The sequence below is a fragment of the Haliotis rufescens genome, unplaced genomic scaffold, assembly GCF_023055435.1.
Source record: "Haliotis rufescens isolate VD_foot unplaced genomic scaffold, xgHalRufe1.0.p SCAF_39, whole genome shotgun sequence".
Lineage (NCBI taxonomy): Eukaryota > Metazoa > Mollusca > Gastropoda > Lepetellida > Haliotidae > Haliotis > Haliotis rufescens.
This window is the reverse complement of record NW_025964101.1, coordinates 335,767-353,732: the sequence shown is the minus strand read 5'-3', so window position 1 is coordinate 353,732 and position 17,966 is coordinate 335,767. Positions and strand designations below refer to the sequence as shown.

At 45.5% G+C, this 17,966-nt stretch overlaps 1 protein-coding gene across 1 annotated transcript in view; it reads left to right on the top strand.

Annotated features, from left to right (window-relative positions):
* The window catches only part of LOC124124161 (glycerol-3-phosphate acyltransferase 1, mitochondrial-like), a 46,628-nt gene that overhangs the window by 15,264 nt on the left and 13,398 nt on the right, over window positions 1–17,966 (top strand). Inside the window, exons 9-17 of the mRNA XM_048381427.1 lie at window positions 1,853–1,989; window positions 3,335–3,428; window positions 5,214–5,343; window positions 6,266–6,348; window positions 6,787–6,900; window positions 7,792–7,990; window positions 9,194–9,264; window positions 9,462–9,610; window positions 10,307–10,422. Coding sequence (XP_048237384.1) covers window positions 1,853–1,989; window positions 3,335–3,428; window positions 5,214–5,343; window positions 6,266–6,348; window positions 6,787–6,900; window positions 7,792–7,990; window positions 9,194–9,264; window positions 9,462–9,610; window positions 10,307–10,422 — 1,093 coding nt within the window. The remainder of the gene's footprint in view (window positions 1–1,852; window positions 1,990–3,334; window positions 3,429–5,213; window positions 5,344–6,265; window positions 6,349–6,786; window positions 6,901–7,791; window positions 7,991–9,193; window positions 9,265–9,461; window positions 9,611–10,306; window positions 10,423–17,966) is intronic.

Here is a 17,966-nt window from a genome sequence, read left to right as displayed (position 1 = left end):
AGGGTACCTTGCCTTGTCGGACTGGGACCCAGAGTTCAAGATAAACCTCCTGCGTCAACCTTGGTCCGCCTCTGACCTCTTTAACTGACAGATATCCAAGACACACTCCCGGTTTCGGCTTTCCCCGAGATGAGACGGCTCTCAAGGCCCTGGCCAGGGTATTACAGCCAGCCTTTGCTTGGGTGGACCAGTTTGGCTCATACCAGCCACAACGCAACACCCTCCAGACTCGGGGATGGGGCTCTACCTCAACTTCTTGGGGGAGAGGAAAAGGAAAGTCCTCTGGCAAATACCAGTCACGCCAAGGGAGGTTAACGCCGACCACAGGGACTTAAAGTGAATCGCCAGACAGGCACGACTGGGACCTCCCACCCCCAGCTGTCCAAGTTGTCGACACTCCAGTAGGTGGGAGACTGGGTCGATTCTCTCAGAATTGGGAGATCGTTGGGGACCCATATGTCCATAACATCATCCGACACAGGTACAAGCTGATGCTTATAGACGACTCACCGCTCACGTCGTACCCCATAGCGGACACCTACCCCCTACTCAACCGCAGCTACTGAGCCGGAACATCACGGCGCTCCTAGACAAGAAAGCCATTGAGGTTATACACGTCCAAGCCATAACACCTGGCTTCCATTCACTTGTCTTCCTAGTCCCCAAGAAAAACTCGGACAAACACAGGATGATTCACAACCTCACCGCTTTCAACAAACGCTACCTGGCGCGCCACCTTATTTCAGGATGACAACGCTCAGGCTACTGCGATCCCGGATCCAGGCGCAGGATTTGCTCATCAACCTGGATATCGAGGACGCCTACCTACATTTCCCTATATATCCTGAAGACCGGATTTTCTCCTCTTCATCGCATCATGGGAGTCCATTATCAATGGGCGGTCATCCCATGCGGAATTTCTTCGTTCCAGTGGCTATTCACACGACTTACCAAGCTGATAGCCTCGTACCGGGACATTCAGTTCGAGGCGTACATAGACGACCGTCTTCGCCACTCACTACCTGCGAGACGTCGTATTGGAGGATGTGCAAGGCACACACAGTTTTGGTCCATTTGTAGTGGCCCAACAGGTCACCACTACTACACGTCATTGACCTCGCCTCCAAGTCCAGAGCCGGCCTTTCGACCTCACCTGGCGTATGCCCTGGATTAGAAGGTTCATGCCCCATTTGCATACTGCTCGGTACTCCAGTCTTGACCTCAACTGAGGGTTATTGTCGGGCTGCGTAGTACCAGGACACAACGCATACCTGACTCTTCCCTTCCGTGTAATGTTCATCCAGGCCGACCATACAGCCCAAGACGGGCTGAGGAAAACTGAGTTTTCCCATACATGGAGTGGTCACCTGAAGCCGACCACACACAGCCAAGGATTGGCTTGGGAACAGGAGGAGTAATGCAGGATAAGTAAAAAATCTAGTAAAATCATAGATATTTTTTATATTTGTATACTTATGCTGCATTACTTAGTCTAAAGGGACCCACCCATCGCAGAGCTATCTCCCCACGATGCCTTCCGATGTTTCGGAGTAATGTGAAGATCCGTGACGTCACTTCCTTTGGTCACATGGGAGCTGCGTGATGGGCGGGCCTCTCAGCTAGTTTGAACAACTTCTTCAAGCAAAGACCTTCACACAGTTCTTTTCTCTGTCAAGAACAAGCAGTAATATGCATTAAGGAGTAATGCAGGATAAGTATACAAAAATAAAAAATATCTAGGATTTTACTAGGATTAATATATTTTGACTGTTTTATGAAGGTTTTCACATCACATGAAAGCACAGTCTTTTACACAGCATTTGTTGAATCTTGTGTCTGTTTTCCCCAACAGCGTGGTGTGCCTGTGATCTATGTGCCTCTCCACCGCAGTCACCTCGACTACATCCTTGTCACCTTCATCCTCTGGAACTACAGCATCAGAGCACCCTACGTGGCTGCGGGGAACAATCTCGATATCCCATTCTTCAAGTAGGTAGCAGTGGGAAACAACCTCTATATCCAATTCTTCAAGTAGGTAGCAGTGATGAAGAACCTCGATGTCCCGTTCTTCAAGTAGGTAGCATTGGGGAACAACCTCGATATCCCGTTCTTCAAGTAGGTAGCAGTGATGGACAACCTCGATATCCCGTTCTTCAAGTAGGTAGCAGTGATGAACAACCTCTATATCCCATTCTTCAAGTAGGTAGCAGTGATGAACAACCTCGATATCCCGTTCTTCAAGTAGATAGCAGTGATGAACAACCTCGATATCCCGTTCTTCAAGTAGGTAGCAGTGGGGAACAACCTCGATATCCTGTTCTTCAAGTAGGTAGCAGTTGGGAACACCCTCGATATCCCGTTCTTCAAGTAGGTAGCAGTGGGGAACAACCTCGATATCCCGTTCTTCAAGTAGATAGCAGTGATGAACAACCTCTATATCCCATTCTTCAAGTAGGTAGCAGTGATGAACAACCTCGATAACCGGTTCTTCAAGTAGATAGCAGTGGGGAACAACCTCAATATCCCGTTCTTCAAGTAGATAGCAGTGGGGAACAACCTCGATATCCCGTTCTTCAAGTAGGTTGTTGCAGTGGGGAACAACCTCGATATCCCGTTCTTCAAGTAGGTAGCAGTGATGAACAACCTCGATATCCCGTTCTTCAAGTAGGTAGCAGTGGGGAACAATCTCGATATCCCGTTCTTCAAGTAGGTAGCAGTGATGAACAACCTCGATATCCCTTTCTTCAAGTAGATAGCAGTGATGAACAACCTCTATATCCCATTCTTCAAGTAGATAGCAGTGATGAACAACCTCGATATCCCGTTCTTCAAGTAGGTAGCAGTGGGGAACAATCTCGATATCCCGTTCTTCAAGTAGATAGCAGTGATGAACAATCTCGATATCCCTTTCCTTAAGTAGATAGCAGTGATGAACAATCTCGATATCCCTTTCCTTAAGTAGATAGCAGTGATGAACAATCTCGATATCCCGTTCTTCAAGTAGGTAGCAGTGGGGAACAATCTCGATATCCCGTTCTTCAAGTAGATAGCAGCGGGGAACAACCTCGATATCCCTTTCTTCAAGTAGGTAGCAGTGATGAACAATCTCGATATCCCTTTCTTCAAGTAGGTAGCAGTGATGAACAACCTCGATATCCCGTTCTTCAAGTAGATAGCAGTGGGGAACAACCTCGATATCCCTTTCCTTAAGTAGGTAGCAGTGATGAACAACCTTGATAACTTCAATGTTGTAAATTCTGTATGAATGTAGTCTGTTAGAATTGTAGCAGGGAGAACATGCCTGATAATCAGTATTTCGGTTGTTTCTTTGCAGCATGTTGATGCGAGGTTTAGGAGGGTTTTACATTCGTCGGAAGCTGGACAAGGGAGGGAAGAAGGACCATATATACAGAGCCGTGCTTCATACTGTGAGTATATACTGATCCCTGGTCCATTCTGTGTGTATATATACAGAGCTGTGCGTCATACTGTGAGTATATACTGATCCCTGGTCCATTCTGTGTGTATATATACGGAGCTGTGCTTCATACTGTGAGTATATACTGATCCCTGGTCCATTCTGTGGATATATATACAGAGCCGTGCTTCATACTGTGAGTATATACTGATCCCTGGTCCATTCTGTGGATATATATACAGAGCCGTGCTTCATACTGTGAGTATATACTGATCCCTGGTCCATTCTGTGTGTATATATACAGAGCCGTGCTTTATACTGTGAGTATATACTGATCCCTGGTCCATCCTGTGTGTATATATACGGAGCTGTGCTTCATACTGTGAGTATATACTGATCCCTGGTCCATTCTGTGTATATATACAGAGTATATGCATATCAGTGCTTCTTACTGCAAGTATGTTTAGATCAGTGCTTCATACTGAAAATATATCAGAGAAGTGCTCTATACTGCAAGTAGATTTAGATCCATGCATTCAGGGGTGGAAATTTGCCATTTCCCGACTCCCGGGGCAAGTAGAAATACAAGGTCGGGCAACAAAATCCCTTACTTTAACTTGTCCGGAGGCAAGTAATATTGGAAATTACTATCACTGTCTACATGTCTAACTACTCGTAAAATGGTACAATAAATTAGCTGAGAGAAATTTCGTAATCGCGCTTTCGCGAAACACTGACACTATTAAAGAACACAGGAGACTTAGAGTTACGTCCTTTTTCTATTTTCGTTTTAATATTCAATCGGAACAGTATGAAACAACTTTCTACACTCGGTTTGAATGCTTTTCTCTCATTGCGGCCTAGAGGGATCTGATAATTGATAGACGATCAATACTGCCTAGAGGGGTCTCGTAATTGAAACACGTCGTGGCCTGTGACTTTCTCCAATGTAAACAGTTACGACCTGGTTATGGCGACACACAAGTAGGCGTCGATTAAAAGTTTTTTCGGTTGGGAAAGTGAAAATAAATCTGAAAATGACGATGATAGCGAATCATGTAAAAGAAAACGACCAAATGAGGACACATGTTTTTAAGAACAAGAACAGGAAGAAAATTCATTCAGAGTTGGTGTGATGCGTTTCCATGGGTAGTGTATGACGAAAAAAAAAAATGTCATCAAGTGCAGAATTTGTTGTCAGTATCCAACTGTAACATCCAGAAATAAGAACATGTTTTTGTTGACGGTTGTACACAATTTCGAAAAAACATTATTTGACAAGTCATGAGGTTTCCGATGTTCATTTAGAATTTACCCGAGTCCTTATGTAGATATAACAGTGCTGGTGTAGTGTAATTTTGTTCAACGGTAAATAAACACATATTGATGATTTGAAATTTTATTTTGAAATTATTTGGGCAAGTGAAAATGAAATCAGGGCAAGTGAAAATTGTCTTTAAACTTGTCCGATGGCAAGTGAAGTTTTTTTTTAAATTTCCACCCCTGGCATTATGCTGGGAGTATATTTAGATCAGTGCCTCTCTGTGAGTATATGCAATTCCGTGCTTCTTACTGCAAGTAGATTTAGATTAGTGCCTCTCTGTGAGTATATGCAGATCTGTGCTTAGTTATTGTGAGTAAAGCCTCCTATACGCTCCTCTGTACACCTTAAGGTCCTGCGTGTCCACTGACCTCTCATGCTCAATTGAAGTGGTATCTTTTGTAGTTGTATTATCATGTACTCATTACCTATCTGGCAGATCATGAAGTGAGTTATCTGCTTTGTCTTTGCCAGTATATGCAAGAGCTACTGAAGAAAGGTGAAGCCTTTGAGTTCTTCATCGAGGGAGGACGAACACGCTCAGGGAAAGCTTTGACACCTAAAGGAGGCTTGCTATCGATTGTAGTTGACTCATGTATAGAAGGTACAACTGCTGTGAATGCATTGTTTGATAGGCATCACTTAGAAGTTGACGGATGACAAGGTAGACACAATTTTATGGATAACAACTTCTTTAATACTGTAAAAAGCTACGTTTCCGTATAGATCCTAACAACATCAACTGGGACAACATCCAAATCCTCTCCAACAACCTCCATGATTTCACTAACATTCGCCGCCACAAGCCATCAATCAACAGAGAACAAGGCTATTTCATCCCATCCGCCTACTATGAACTCATCAAGCAATAATCACTTATCCTGTTTGATTGGCTTCTTGTCCCATTGACTTCCACCTATGTGTTCTCTGTCCATCGTGTGGTGACAGTATTATCCTTCTGTTGCCATTACTTACTCATGTTATCCCACTCATGTATGCATTGTTGTTACTGTTAATCCTCTAGTGTTTATCCTCCACCGACGATATATATTCTGTACAACGTCCCTCATTCAGTCTTGCTTGACAACGGTATACGGATCAATACAGAAACGTCGCTTTTTACAGTATTAAAGAAGTTGTTGTCCATAAAATTGTGTCTACCTTGTTGTGAATGCCTTAATAATGCAGACCTGTTTTTGAAATATTGTTTTCTTCTTCTCCAGTAGGATATTGTAATGTCAGTAGTCAATATGAAAATAAAATAAAAAGAAACTTTTTATGAAAAGTACATTAAAAAAACCCAAAACAATAAAAGAATTTTTGGAAAGACTTCGCTTCCAATGTTGACCTATGATGGTGTATTGTTATTGAAATTAATTCAATCAGCAAGAAGACAAATTTTATGATTGGTTTTCAAATTTGAGAAATGTGCATGAAAAATGAGTGATGTTTAAGAATGGATTTCATGGAAATGAATATGAAAAGAAAATATTATGTGACTGAAAGAAATAATTGCTCTTTTCCAGGTCTGATCCCCGATGCATATGTAGTGCCAATCAGTATAAGCTATGAGAGGTTGTTAGATGGCAACTTCCACAGAGAACAGATGGTGAGTTGACATCACAGGGATTTGTCAGACTACATGATTACAGCCTCAAAAAGATTCCATATCATTTTGAAATAATGAAACATATAATTGTGTATAAATTCTTCTGTACGATTGAAAGGAAATCAACACAGTGTTTGAAATATACACCTGACCGTAGCCCCGTGGCAGGTAGATCTCATGTCGGCCCCGTAGTTTCAAACTTGTATGGGCCTTTATAGCCTGCCGTAAATTTAAGTGTCTATTTATATGTCACAGTAAGCTCCAGTTCTGTATATGAGGGCCTGAAGAGTTTACTCAAGGTCTGCAGCTCCAGAAGTCGCCGGGCCCTGATGGCAGCCTGGCAGTGTTTTATATCGACCACCTTATCAACATGAAGATATGAACACCATAAAAGAATCAGCTTTTCATGTTTGAAAAAATTCATTTTTTGTTTCGTAGGGTCTTCCTAAAGTGAGTGAGTCCTTCCTTGGAGCCTGGAAGGGCATCTGGCGTGTTCTGTGTCAGAACTTTGGAAGTGTCAGAATTGATTTTGCTCAGCCCTTTTCAGTGAAGGTGAGTATTACTAAATGAGAAACTGTAAGGTGAAGCAGGGTTTGGTTCGAAAGGACAGTTCTAGTCACATGGCTTTCAGAATGGATCCTTCAATTTGAATTAACATAACACTCATTAATTAGACAATCAAAAGCACTCACCCTAATTTCTTAAATGACACTATATCTGTGAAGATCTGGGGTAGAATAGGTCTTCAGCAACCCATGCTTGCTGTAAAAGGTGACTATGCTGGTCGTAAGATGCGACTAATAGGATCGGCTGGTCAAGCTCGCTGACTTGGTTGATGCATGTTATTGTTTGTTTGTTTGTTTGTTTGTTTGTTTGTTTCTTGTTTAATGCCGCACTTAGCAATATTCCAGCTATATGACGGCGGTCTGTAAATAATCGAGTCTGGACCAGACAATCCAGTGATAGATATTGTATCCCAATTGCCTGGATCAGTGCTCATGATGTCAATCACTGGATTGTCTGGTCCAGACTTGATTATTTACAGACCGCTATCATAAAGCTGGAATATTGCTGAGTGCAGCGTTAAACAACAAACAAACAAAGTTAGATGACACTAACTTGGAATGACATTTATATCAGTGAAATATTGTATAAGTTCCCAGTTAATTTGTTGATCAAAGTAATTAAGGTTTTGAGAATTGTTGTTCTTATTAGCGTAAGTGATGCATTTGTTATCATTATAAAACTTTCAAAGTTTATTATTAAAATGTGTTTTAGTAGAAATTAAGAATAATTTGAAATCCGATGAACAGAATCACACTGTTATTGAGAAATTTGGATAATTGCTATGGGATATGTGTAAATTTTCAAATGTTTCTTTGAGAACTATGTAGTCTGTCAGATATTCCCAGTTTTCTCCCATGTTCACCATGTTTGTTTCAGGAGTACATCCAGTGTAACCCTTCTCAGCTGAACCGGCCGCTGTCTCCGATGGCGTCGTCGTCCGGCGAGAACTCCCCCGAGTCCTCCTGCCCCAGCCTCAACGGCATGACCTCCAGCTCCTCTCGAGCAAGTCTGCAGTTTGACGGCCTGGACAACAGCCGGTGCCTCGTGAAGGGCATGGGACTCCATATAGTACACAGTGAGTTGACCTCATGGACCACCGTCAGGGCCCAGGACAGAACAGGCCTCCTTAGCCTGGTCACAACAGACGTTCAAATGCTAGGATTATACTAAAGCTTAAAAAAAATAAAAGAATTGGTTCTCAGGCAATGGCTTTTGAAAATATATTGTGTGCAGGCATTTTTTATTTTTTTTGTTCAAACTAGTATGTAACCAAATAAGCTGTTGTGTACAATCAACCTGGGAAAGGGCCTCCCCACATAAAAGTATTCCTTGATGAGGAAAATACGGGAATGCAGTATTTGACTACCATTGGATTCTTTTTGTTTTTCTAAAAATGGAATTAAAAATGGAATGTGCGACAAACTTTATGATGATGCGGGCAGAGCCTGAGAACCAAGACTATTATTATTTTTAGCCTAGCTTCCAAACTCTCATCATGCTAACGTGGTAGCGCTGAGGTTACTTTGAAGAACTGGGCTGAGAACCCTGTCATGATTCAGCTGATGATGAATGGCATCCGTGGCTCAGTCTTGATTGGACACAGGCCGAGGTGATATAACTGGGCTATTGCTGGCTGCAGTATAACTACAAGTATTCTCTTCCTGACTCATTGTTCACTGTTGACCTGGTGGTGCTAGCTTACGCAGTGCAGCTTTCTGATCAGTTTATTATACCTTCCTATTTCAGATCTTATTGACATGCTGGCAGGATATAAATACAGTAAACTACGGTTATAAAGAACTCAAAGGGACCACTAATTTTAGTTCGTAATAACCAAAGTTTGTTATAAGCATATATACAACACATGACTAGGACTAAAAAATAAGTTTGTTATATCGGTCATGTTCGTTATAAACATAGTTTATTGTAGGTTCTTTTTGTAAGGTTAGAAATGATGTTTTAGATATTAATAAGTCTGCTTTATTAAAATTATGTTCAGTGATTCATATTTGATAAACAACAAACAAGTCTTATTTCCATGTTGTATAGAATGGCATGCTGGATATGCATTTTGAGTAGAAATCTTGTAGTCTAGAATTTATTTTTTTTGACTTTCTGGGATGATGGTGAATGGTAATTCATTAAGGTCACTTATACTGAAGGATTCTGTGAACTGTCATGTGAATGCACCAATCAGCATGAAGAATATGCACATACGTACATGTGTGCTGTATGATGATAGTGTTTGTAATTATTATACCCTGGTTTCTTCTTGCAGCTGCTGTTCACTCGACAGCTCTCACCTGTACCAATATGGTGGCATTCCTCTTCCTCATCAAGTTTCGACAGGTAGGTGTATTGTGACACTGACACTGGTGGTTTGGTAAGTGCTGTAAGAGATCTTAGTGTTACAAGTTGGCTCCTGTGCTCTCATGTACATCACTACTTATAATGGTTGTTGCATTTAAGATATTATAGGGCCAAGGTTTTTTCAGGTTGTCAGTTTGTTAAATATCCCGGCTGACTTTAGTGTGTTTGTGTTGCAGGGTGTGACGATGCCCCGGCTGGTACACAGCTTCAACTGGCTCAAGCAGGAGCTGAAGATGCGTAACCGAGATGTAGCTTTCTGCGGAGAGTCTGACGTGGTTGTAGAGTACGCCGAGGCACTGCTTGGTACTGACCTCATCACCAGGAAGTAAGGGATACTGTCGGTTTGCAAAACATTTAGAGACTGTGCAGAGAGCACCGAGGTGCAAAGAACTACTGACTACCTGTCCTGAGAGCAGGAATGGTGGAAGTCCCGAGCCTTAGTGAGACTTGCAGCATCAGTCACAAGGCTCATATAATCTGTAATTCAGAGTTTCGAGTTGGTCGTTCTATATGGCACTCATTGTCATTTTACAAAAACAAATGTAAGAAAAGTATATGAAATGTAAGAAAAGTATATGAAATGTAGCCCAACAGAATCTTCACTGAAATCAGCAAAATGTTAATTTTACGTGGTGTTGTTGGTTTGTGAATTATTCCCCGGCATTATCACATACAGCCTGTGCCATAAAACTTTGAGTCTACTACCTCGAAAATGTAGTTTGTCATTAATTATCAGGATGTGTTCTTACTGGACCAGAAGAAATTTTACTTGACTAGGGAGTAGGGACCAGTCATTTTACTGTCAACTAAGTGCCATATTTGACAGATCTAGTATAAATATGTCATTTATTGTCATGTAGTTGGTAATCTCAGCCCTATGTACCACCACTTGACCATGTTTAACAATATAATGAAGAAAAAACATCATCATTGTCTTTAAAATGGAGCATGAATGATTAAGATACTGTGAATTTAAATAATTCACATTTTTTTAAAGGATTGTATCTATTTTCTGTTGTAGACATGATGAGAATGATGTAGAAGTCCTGATTCCGTGCCTGACCTTGCCCAATGTGTTTGAATTGACCTACTACGGCAACAATGTGATATCACCGTTCCTCCTGGAGAGTGTAATAGGTAACTGTGGCAGGCAGTGCAGGGAGTCAGTACAACAGTAGGAACATGGGGATTGGTGGTCAGAGCATCTTCCGAGGCAAAGCAGTGAACTGACTGTAAACGTCCAGTTTTCCACCCTTGCCAAAATAGACTGGAATTTCTGCGCTCGATCATAGCGCCACCAGTGGCTAATACGAGTTATGTCCCTTCTATGCCCTTCTTATTGAGCAATCAGATTCCCTCTTAGATCACTTGCATTTGCTCCAAACAAAATGGTAGCGCCCAGTCAAGATGATCTGATCGATGATCAAGATCCATATTTTAATTATACGGGCCTTTCCTCATGAAGTGCATGAAGTCACTTGAGCACTTTGATTAAAAACATGAAAAGATTTGGAAAATATCTGTCAATGCCCAGTTGACGGTACATATCTTTTGCAAATCCTGCAGTCACACGAAATTTTCATTTTGAAATCCATTTTTTTTACGAACCGGATGTCAATTTCATTACACAATTTTGATTGGACTATGCATGGGCTTGTTAGTCCAGCCAAAATAGGACTCCATAATTCCAGCCTAGTTCGGCAAGGTGGTGACTTGACTTTTTTACTGTCAGTTAACTCCCTTGCCTTGGGCTGATGTGTGCAGAGTGGTGTTCCGTAGGTGTGCCAGAAACCTATGGCCATGTGGTTGAACCATGTCTGACCCTAATTTGGTTTCTAGGACTCCATACTTGTGGCCATGGGTTTCATCTTTGCTCATGCTGTCAGCCAATGACCTGAATAGTTACAGGCATCAGTTGTCCTTCTTTGCCAAAATGTTTGAGTCGACGAGCCCGAACTTGGTTCTCAGCATCCTGTTTAGTACATTCTAGTGTGGACATATTAGGACATTATTAGCTTACCAGACTGAAGAGAATGTTACTAGACCAGGGCTTCGGACTAGTGGTTAGTCACAGACTGGTCATACAGCTGGAATGATGCTGTTTGCAGCATTAAACAGTATTCACTACCTCAGACATAACTCAGCAGGGGTCCGGAAACCGTCATATGCGCCGGACATGTCCGATTGGGAATCTCAAATGTCCGTTTTAAAATATTGCTTACCGGACATTTTAAAAAGTATTGTCCGGACATTCTTAAATTTTGACCGGACATGATCAACAGTTAGAACTGAGCAGCTTCTGTCTGCAGTTGCAACACAATGAAGATTAACTACACTGACAAGCTTTGTTTGTTTTGATTGCTGTAAATACATCGTACCTACATGATAGTCCAATCAGTCAATCACTGTAATAGACAATAAACTGAGTTGACACTGATTCATCGAGGATTAATTACTGAGAACATCTTGTTAATTTGAGTGAAAGGTGTTTACAACTGTACATTAATACCTTGCATCATCGATGTACCTCATTATCCTCACAATGCTACGATACGTAACCTCAGACAAGAAGCGAAAGCGTGACGACAGCCAGTCGACCGATGCAGATCAGTCGAGCGGATCTGCCAAACCCTCAAAGTCTGGACGATCATTTTGTAAGTCGTGGCTAACGACTTTCACTTGGTTGACATACAATGAGGATTTGCAGATTTTATTGTTTTCAGTAGGTAGTCGTATATTGAATCTTGATTGACCGCCATTTTGCTTTCTAGGACGATCGATATCCAATTTTTTTTATGGTCAATAAATAAGTACAGATGAAAAAAGTATTCAAATAACTATTGCTATCAACGATATTTTAGTATTTGTGATTAAATTATCTGTCTTGTTTCTAAAAAATCTTAAGTTTAAAAAAAAAAATTCCCTTGAGGTCACGTGATAACCAAATATGGGATAATAGTCTCGATCCAAATGTTACAACGCGTACACTTGAGCAGACTCATGAATATAACTCATGAATATTAATTAGACCGTTCACTACGTTAACAGATCGTTATTATAACAGAAACAAACGTATGTTTTCCATGTAAATCTAAAATGATATTATTTGTTATTAATTGTCCTTTGAATTAAACAATTTAAATTGAAACAATTCATAATTCATCATATTATGAATACGTAAACTTGTAATGTGTGTGAAAAGTCGTACTAAAATACGCTATTTGAAGGGGGCGTGGCCTAAATGCAAATGTCCGATTGGGATTTTAATTACATTAAGTAATACGTTACCACTGTTATACCGAGGCTGTTGTCTCCCACAACTGCTGCTATAGCGAAATCTACCACAGAGATCTCAATTACCTCATGCAGCACGTGCGTAGCCACCTAGCTGCCATGTGACACCCTTCACTCTTGTCTCCTTCGTCTGCTTAGCAAGACGTGTTTTCTCCTGCTGAAGCGTTCCTTGAAGATTTGGTGATATTTATTATAGTTTATTCTCTAATAAACTGTGCTTTTATGGGGCGTTGCGGTAGCTACGCTTGGTTATAATTTTCCCGCCAAACGGAAATTTTTTCCCGCCCTTTTTTCTATATACTTGCGGGGTTCGCGTATGCACGTTGTGTTTTACGTTTCCCCTGTTCTTGTATGTTTTGGGGGTTAACATAACTTATTTCTTTAATAAAAGTTATATGTGTATGTTATATGTTCACATTGCTCGTTTATTTTCTTGTGAAAATGTTCGTTTGTGAATCATTGTGGTGCGTGCGTTGTAACCATGTTTTGTTCTTTGTTTATAGCAAACAATCAATGTCTGACATGGATATGTCCCCAGTATCTACCCCCCTCTACCCCTGCTCCTCGGAGTTATGGGGTGTGCAGAAAGTTTTTGTCGTCCCGGGATCCCCACGATCGTTGCCCGCGGTGCAGGGTTCCTTGCGGGGACACCCGGTGCATCCTGTGCGAAGGTCTGGGGCCTGCGGATTTTGAGCGGTACCGGCTGTACGTACAGTCCGTCTCCACCCCTGTGGTGGCCGGTTCGTCCGGTCGGGGTCCCCGTGCGGGTACCACCTCCTCGGCTGCGGCGGATCCCCTTGCGGCCCTCGGGCTGTCTGGGGATTCCGTCGCCGCATTGTTGTCGAAACTTGTGGATTCCAAGCTGGCGGCCTTATCGCAAGATAGGCCGCTGGCTGTTCCGTCCCCGGCCTCTTCGGTGGCCGCGGGGTCGGACGCGGGGTCGGACGCGGGGTCCACCGGTAAAGCGGCGGATCTCTTGGCGGCCCGTGTGCTGTCCGGGGATTCTGTCGCTGCATTACTTGCATAACTTGTGGACTCCAAGCTGGCGGCCTTATCTCAGGATAGGCCGCTGGCTGTTCCGTCCCCGGCCACTTCGGTGGCCGCGGGGTCGGACGCGGGGTCCACCGGTACGGCGGCGGCTCCCGTGGTCACCGGTCCTTCCCCCGAACCGTTGCTCCCGCTATCGGTTTAGGACCGCGTGGCCATGGTTTATGACCTCTTTGAGGACATGCCCCGGCCGGTACCGCGGGGAATCCACGACTGTGGGTTCCTCCGAGGTATACGATGAGTCTTCCGACACGGCTTTCCCCGCATCAACCTTGCTGCGCGGTTTCAAGCCTTCCTTGGAGAACGCCTTCGCTGCGGCCTCCGGTCGGGGTCTCCCGTTGCCTCCGACGTCGTGGAGAAAGGGTTTATTCCTGGTACATGACCTTGCCTTTCCCGAGGCTGGTCCTACCGCGGAGGCCCATGTTGAGCGGTTGGGTGTCCGTGCCCCACCGGCTGCTACGGTAACGCAAGCTACCTTGCACCAGCTGGACGCCCTCGCTCGGCACTCCATGTCTCACGGAGACACTTACTTGGCTGCAGCGGCCCGTCTGGTCGAAGGTTCTCCCACGGACTGTGACCAGCGCATTTACAACTGCCTGCTCAGTTTAAATGCTTCCCTGGAGTACGTTGCCGAGGACTCTCGGCACACACTTGCTCTTGTTGGGTCCCTGCATAGGCGCCTGGGTGCCGCTCCTAACCGGAGCGCGCCCCAGGCTGCTGCGGCCGGTAGGTCTAAGGGGTCGGGTTCTTCTTCCTCTGGGAAGTAGCCCCGCCCTGAGGGCTCCGGTATGGGCAATCAGCTGCCCTTTCGCGGGAAGACGGGGAACTGGGGGAAGCCCAAGTCGTCGACGGACGGCAAGGGCCCCTCCAGGTGACTCTCATTGGAGGGGTTCGTATGCCGACAGCGCCAACTTCGGTTGGCCCTTAGGCGAACCCGAGTCACTTGGCCCTGGACAGTTGCGCCTGTCGCAACCTGTCAGGGCCCCCTCTCCTTCCCCAGTGGGAGCCAGACTCCAGACTTACTGGGAGAATTGGGAACAAGTGTTCGACGACCCGTGGGTGGTCAACACGATTCGGTACGGCTATCGGCTTGATCTCAAAGCGAATTCGCCGCTCACCGTTGCCCCGTTGGCAGGTTTCGATTCGGAAACCGATCTTCCCATCCTCGCCGATGCCATCGGCAGGTTGGTGGAGAAGGGGCAGTACGGGAGTTAGCTCTACCAGAAATAACACCGGGGTTTTACTCCAGGATATTTCTCGTTCCCAAGTAGGACAGTGCCGAACTCAGAATGATTCACACGTCCGCTCCCTGGCTGTTCACCCGGTTAACCACCCCCATAGTGGGGTTCCTCCACAGGAGGGGTGTCCGGTACTTCGCGTACCTGGACGACTCGCTAGTAGCAAATCGAATGACGGACACCCTGTCACGCCATCTCGATTTCGCACGTCGGCTCTTGGAGCAATTTGGGTGGATTATCAATCTCCCCAAGAGCGAGTTAACCCCTTCTCAGAACTTGCTGTTCATCGGAGGTCGGTTCAACACGGTGTCCCATCGCCTCTTTGTCCCCCCAGACCGGTGGCACAAAATTCAGGCGATGATTGCCAAAGTCTTAGCGGTGCAACAGACTGTTCACTTTTGGGAACAGCTGTTAGGGCTACTTGTATCAGCCCAGGACTGCACCGCACGGGGTCGTCTCCAACTCCGCCCGCTGCAACGGTTTTTAATCCAGTTGTTAGCAACGGAGGTGAACAGTGCGACCGTCGCCCTCCCGGATCGGCTCCGACCGCATCTGGTGTGGTGGACGGTCCCTTACATTGTCTTATCAGGAGTCTCTATGCGGCCCTACCGGGCCACGTTGACCCTGTATACAGACGCCTCTCTAGTGGGCTGGGGCGCCCATCTAGAGGGGGAGGTGAGCTCGGGGCTGTGGTGCTTAGACGAACTAGGTCTTCACATCACTTGTCTCGAGTTCAAGGCAGTGATCAACGCAGTCAATCACTGGAAGCATCGTCTCGTCGACGCCCGGCTCATGCTGGCGACCGACAACACGACGGTAGTGTCCTATGTGAACAAACTGGGGGGAACCCACAGTCACTCGCTACTCGATCTCACGTTCGAGTTTTACGCTCTGGTGGACAGTGTCCCGTGCCAGATACGCGCCCGTCACATCCCAGGTGTGCGGAACGTACTGGCCGATGCTCTATCGAGGCCTCAGGATCCGAGCCCCACAGAGTGGATGCTGAACCCAGTAGTGTTTCAGTGGCTGTGCGAACGTTTGGGTCGTCCGATGGTCGACCTGTTCGCAACGCGGTTCAACAATCAACTCCCGTTGTTTGTATCACCAGTCCCGGTCCCGAGGGCCATCGATCACGATGCTCTCACGTTAGACTGGACGGGCTTGGTCGCTTATGCTTACCCGCCGACAGCGTTGATACCACACATTCTAAGCCGGCTCCGAGGAGTTCGCTGTCGAATGTTACTGATCGCGCCCATGTGGCCGAACAGATCGTGGTACCCCGACTTGCTGACCCAGGTCACGCAGTCGCCACTTCCACTGCCTGTGAGACCGGATCTCTTGATCCACCCTCACACCCGTCAGCTTCATCCAAACGCAGGGCAGTTCAATCTGCACGCGTGGATGTTGTCACCGAGCGTCTGAGGAGTAAAGTTTTTTCTCGCCGGGCGTCTCGGGCATACGTTAGTATGCATCGTGATTCTACCCAGAAGGTGTATAATGCACGTTGGGTTATTTTCACGAAGTGGTGTTGTAAACATCACATTCATTCGCCAGATAAGGTATCTGTGCAGGATATTGCTCGTTTCATGTCTCACTTGCGAGAGACCCGGAAACTCTCCGGGGGTTCCATTGCCAACTATGTCTCGTCCGTTGCTACGGTACGGGACGTTGCTATGGGTACCAGTCTCTCCAAAGAGCCGGTGATAGGGGGTATTATCAAGGGTTTCAAACAGCACGATCTTAAGAAGGGCCGCCTTCGGGCACCGGCCTGGGATCTTTGGCTAGTGTTGCAATCACTTACGGAAGCTCCGTATGAACCCTTGCATAGCGCTTCGTTCCGGCATGTGACTTGGAAAACAGCATTTCTCCTCTCCTTTGCCACGGCAGCACGTGTATCCGAAATTCATGCACTCGATGTCGCCAAGGTACGATTCGATAGGGGTGACGAAGGAGCGGTCCGCCTGGGCCTGCTCATGGGCTTCGTCGCCAAGAATCAGAGAGTCGGGCAAACCGAGAGAGAATTCACTGTAAGATCACTCAAAGAAATCTTACATCCTGCTGATACTGAGGACAGAGCGCTGTGTCCGGTTAGGGCCCTTAAGTATTATCTTAAGGCTTCGAATGAACGTAGACAAGGGCGTGACCGTCTGTTCATATCGTGTAACCCTAATCGCACGGTTGACATACCTCGCAACTCGATTGCGTTGTGGCTTCGTTCTGTCATCAATCTGGCGTACCGGTCTCGGGGGTTACCGGTAGCGGGGTCAAACCCGCACGAGATCAGGGCGCTAGCGGCAACATTTGCCCTACACTCGAATATCTCTGTTCGCAGAATATTACGAGGTTGTTACTGGCGTTCTGACTCGGTTTTTGCCAATCATTACCTCAAACAGGTCGCTGATGCCGTCGTGGAGAGTGTGCACCGTCTTGGCCCGCGGATCGCGGCGCAAGCGGGCACCTAAGGGGTGTGCCCAGCGCAATTCCGAACTCCTCAGGCGTCTGACCTTGCACGGTGGTCAATCTGGGTCTACTCCAATGTTCCCACTGCCGTGGGTACAGGAGTTGGGGTCCCGCAAACCAGCGCACTCACACCACAGGTGAGGGCGGCTTTTTGTGTGCTTTGTCCTTATTTGTATTTTGACAATTATGTCTTTAATTGTCTGTCGTGTATCCCAACCTTGTGATGCATGCTTACAAATACTGGAATTAGGTCACGCGCCTAATGCATACTTTAAGTAGGCTTGCTCTGGGATATACGGTCTGAATGAAATTAATTTCCCTCTTTTCGACTGTTTAACCTGATCTAAGATTAAGCTAACGCGGATACAGTGTTCTCATCCGCTGCGGCGATGAAATACCTATCCAGTGGGGCCGTTTGGAGTCACCAATCGTTTTGGCAATGACGATTGAGCCTTACGGTATGCGCTTGACAGTGCTTTGGTATTCCTATAGGGTAACGCCTAGCTAGGTGCATGCGCATCGAGTGCTTCCGCCTTGGTGTTTACTTCCGCTGGTCGGAAGGAACGCTAGCAGTCAGGATTCGGGTTGTAGGTGCTCCCCACCGCCTACTGTGGTAGTCAGCCTCGGTATAACAGTGGTAAC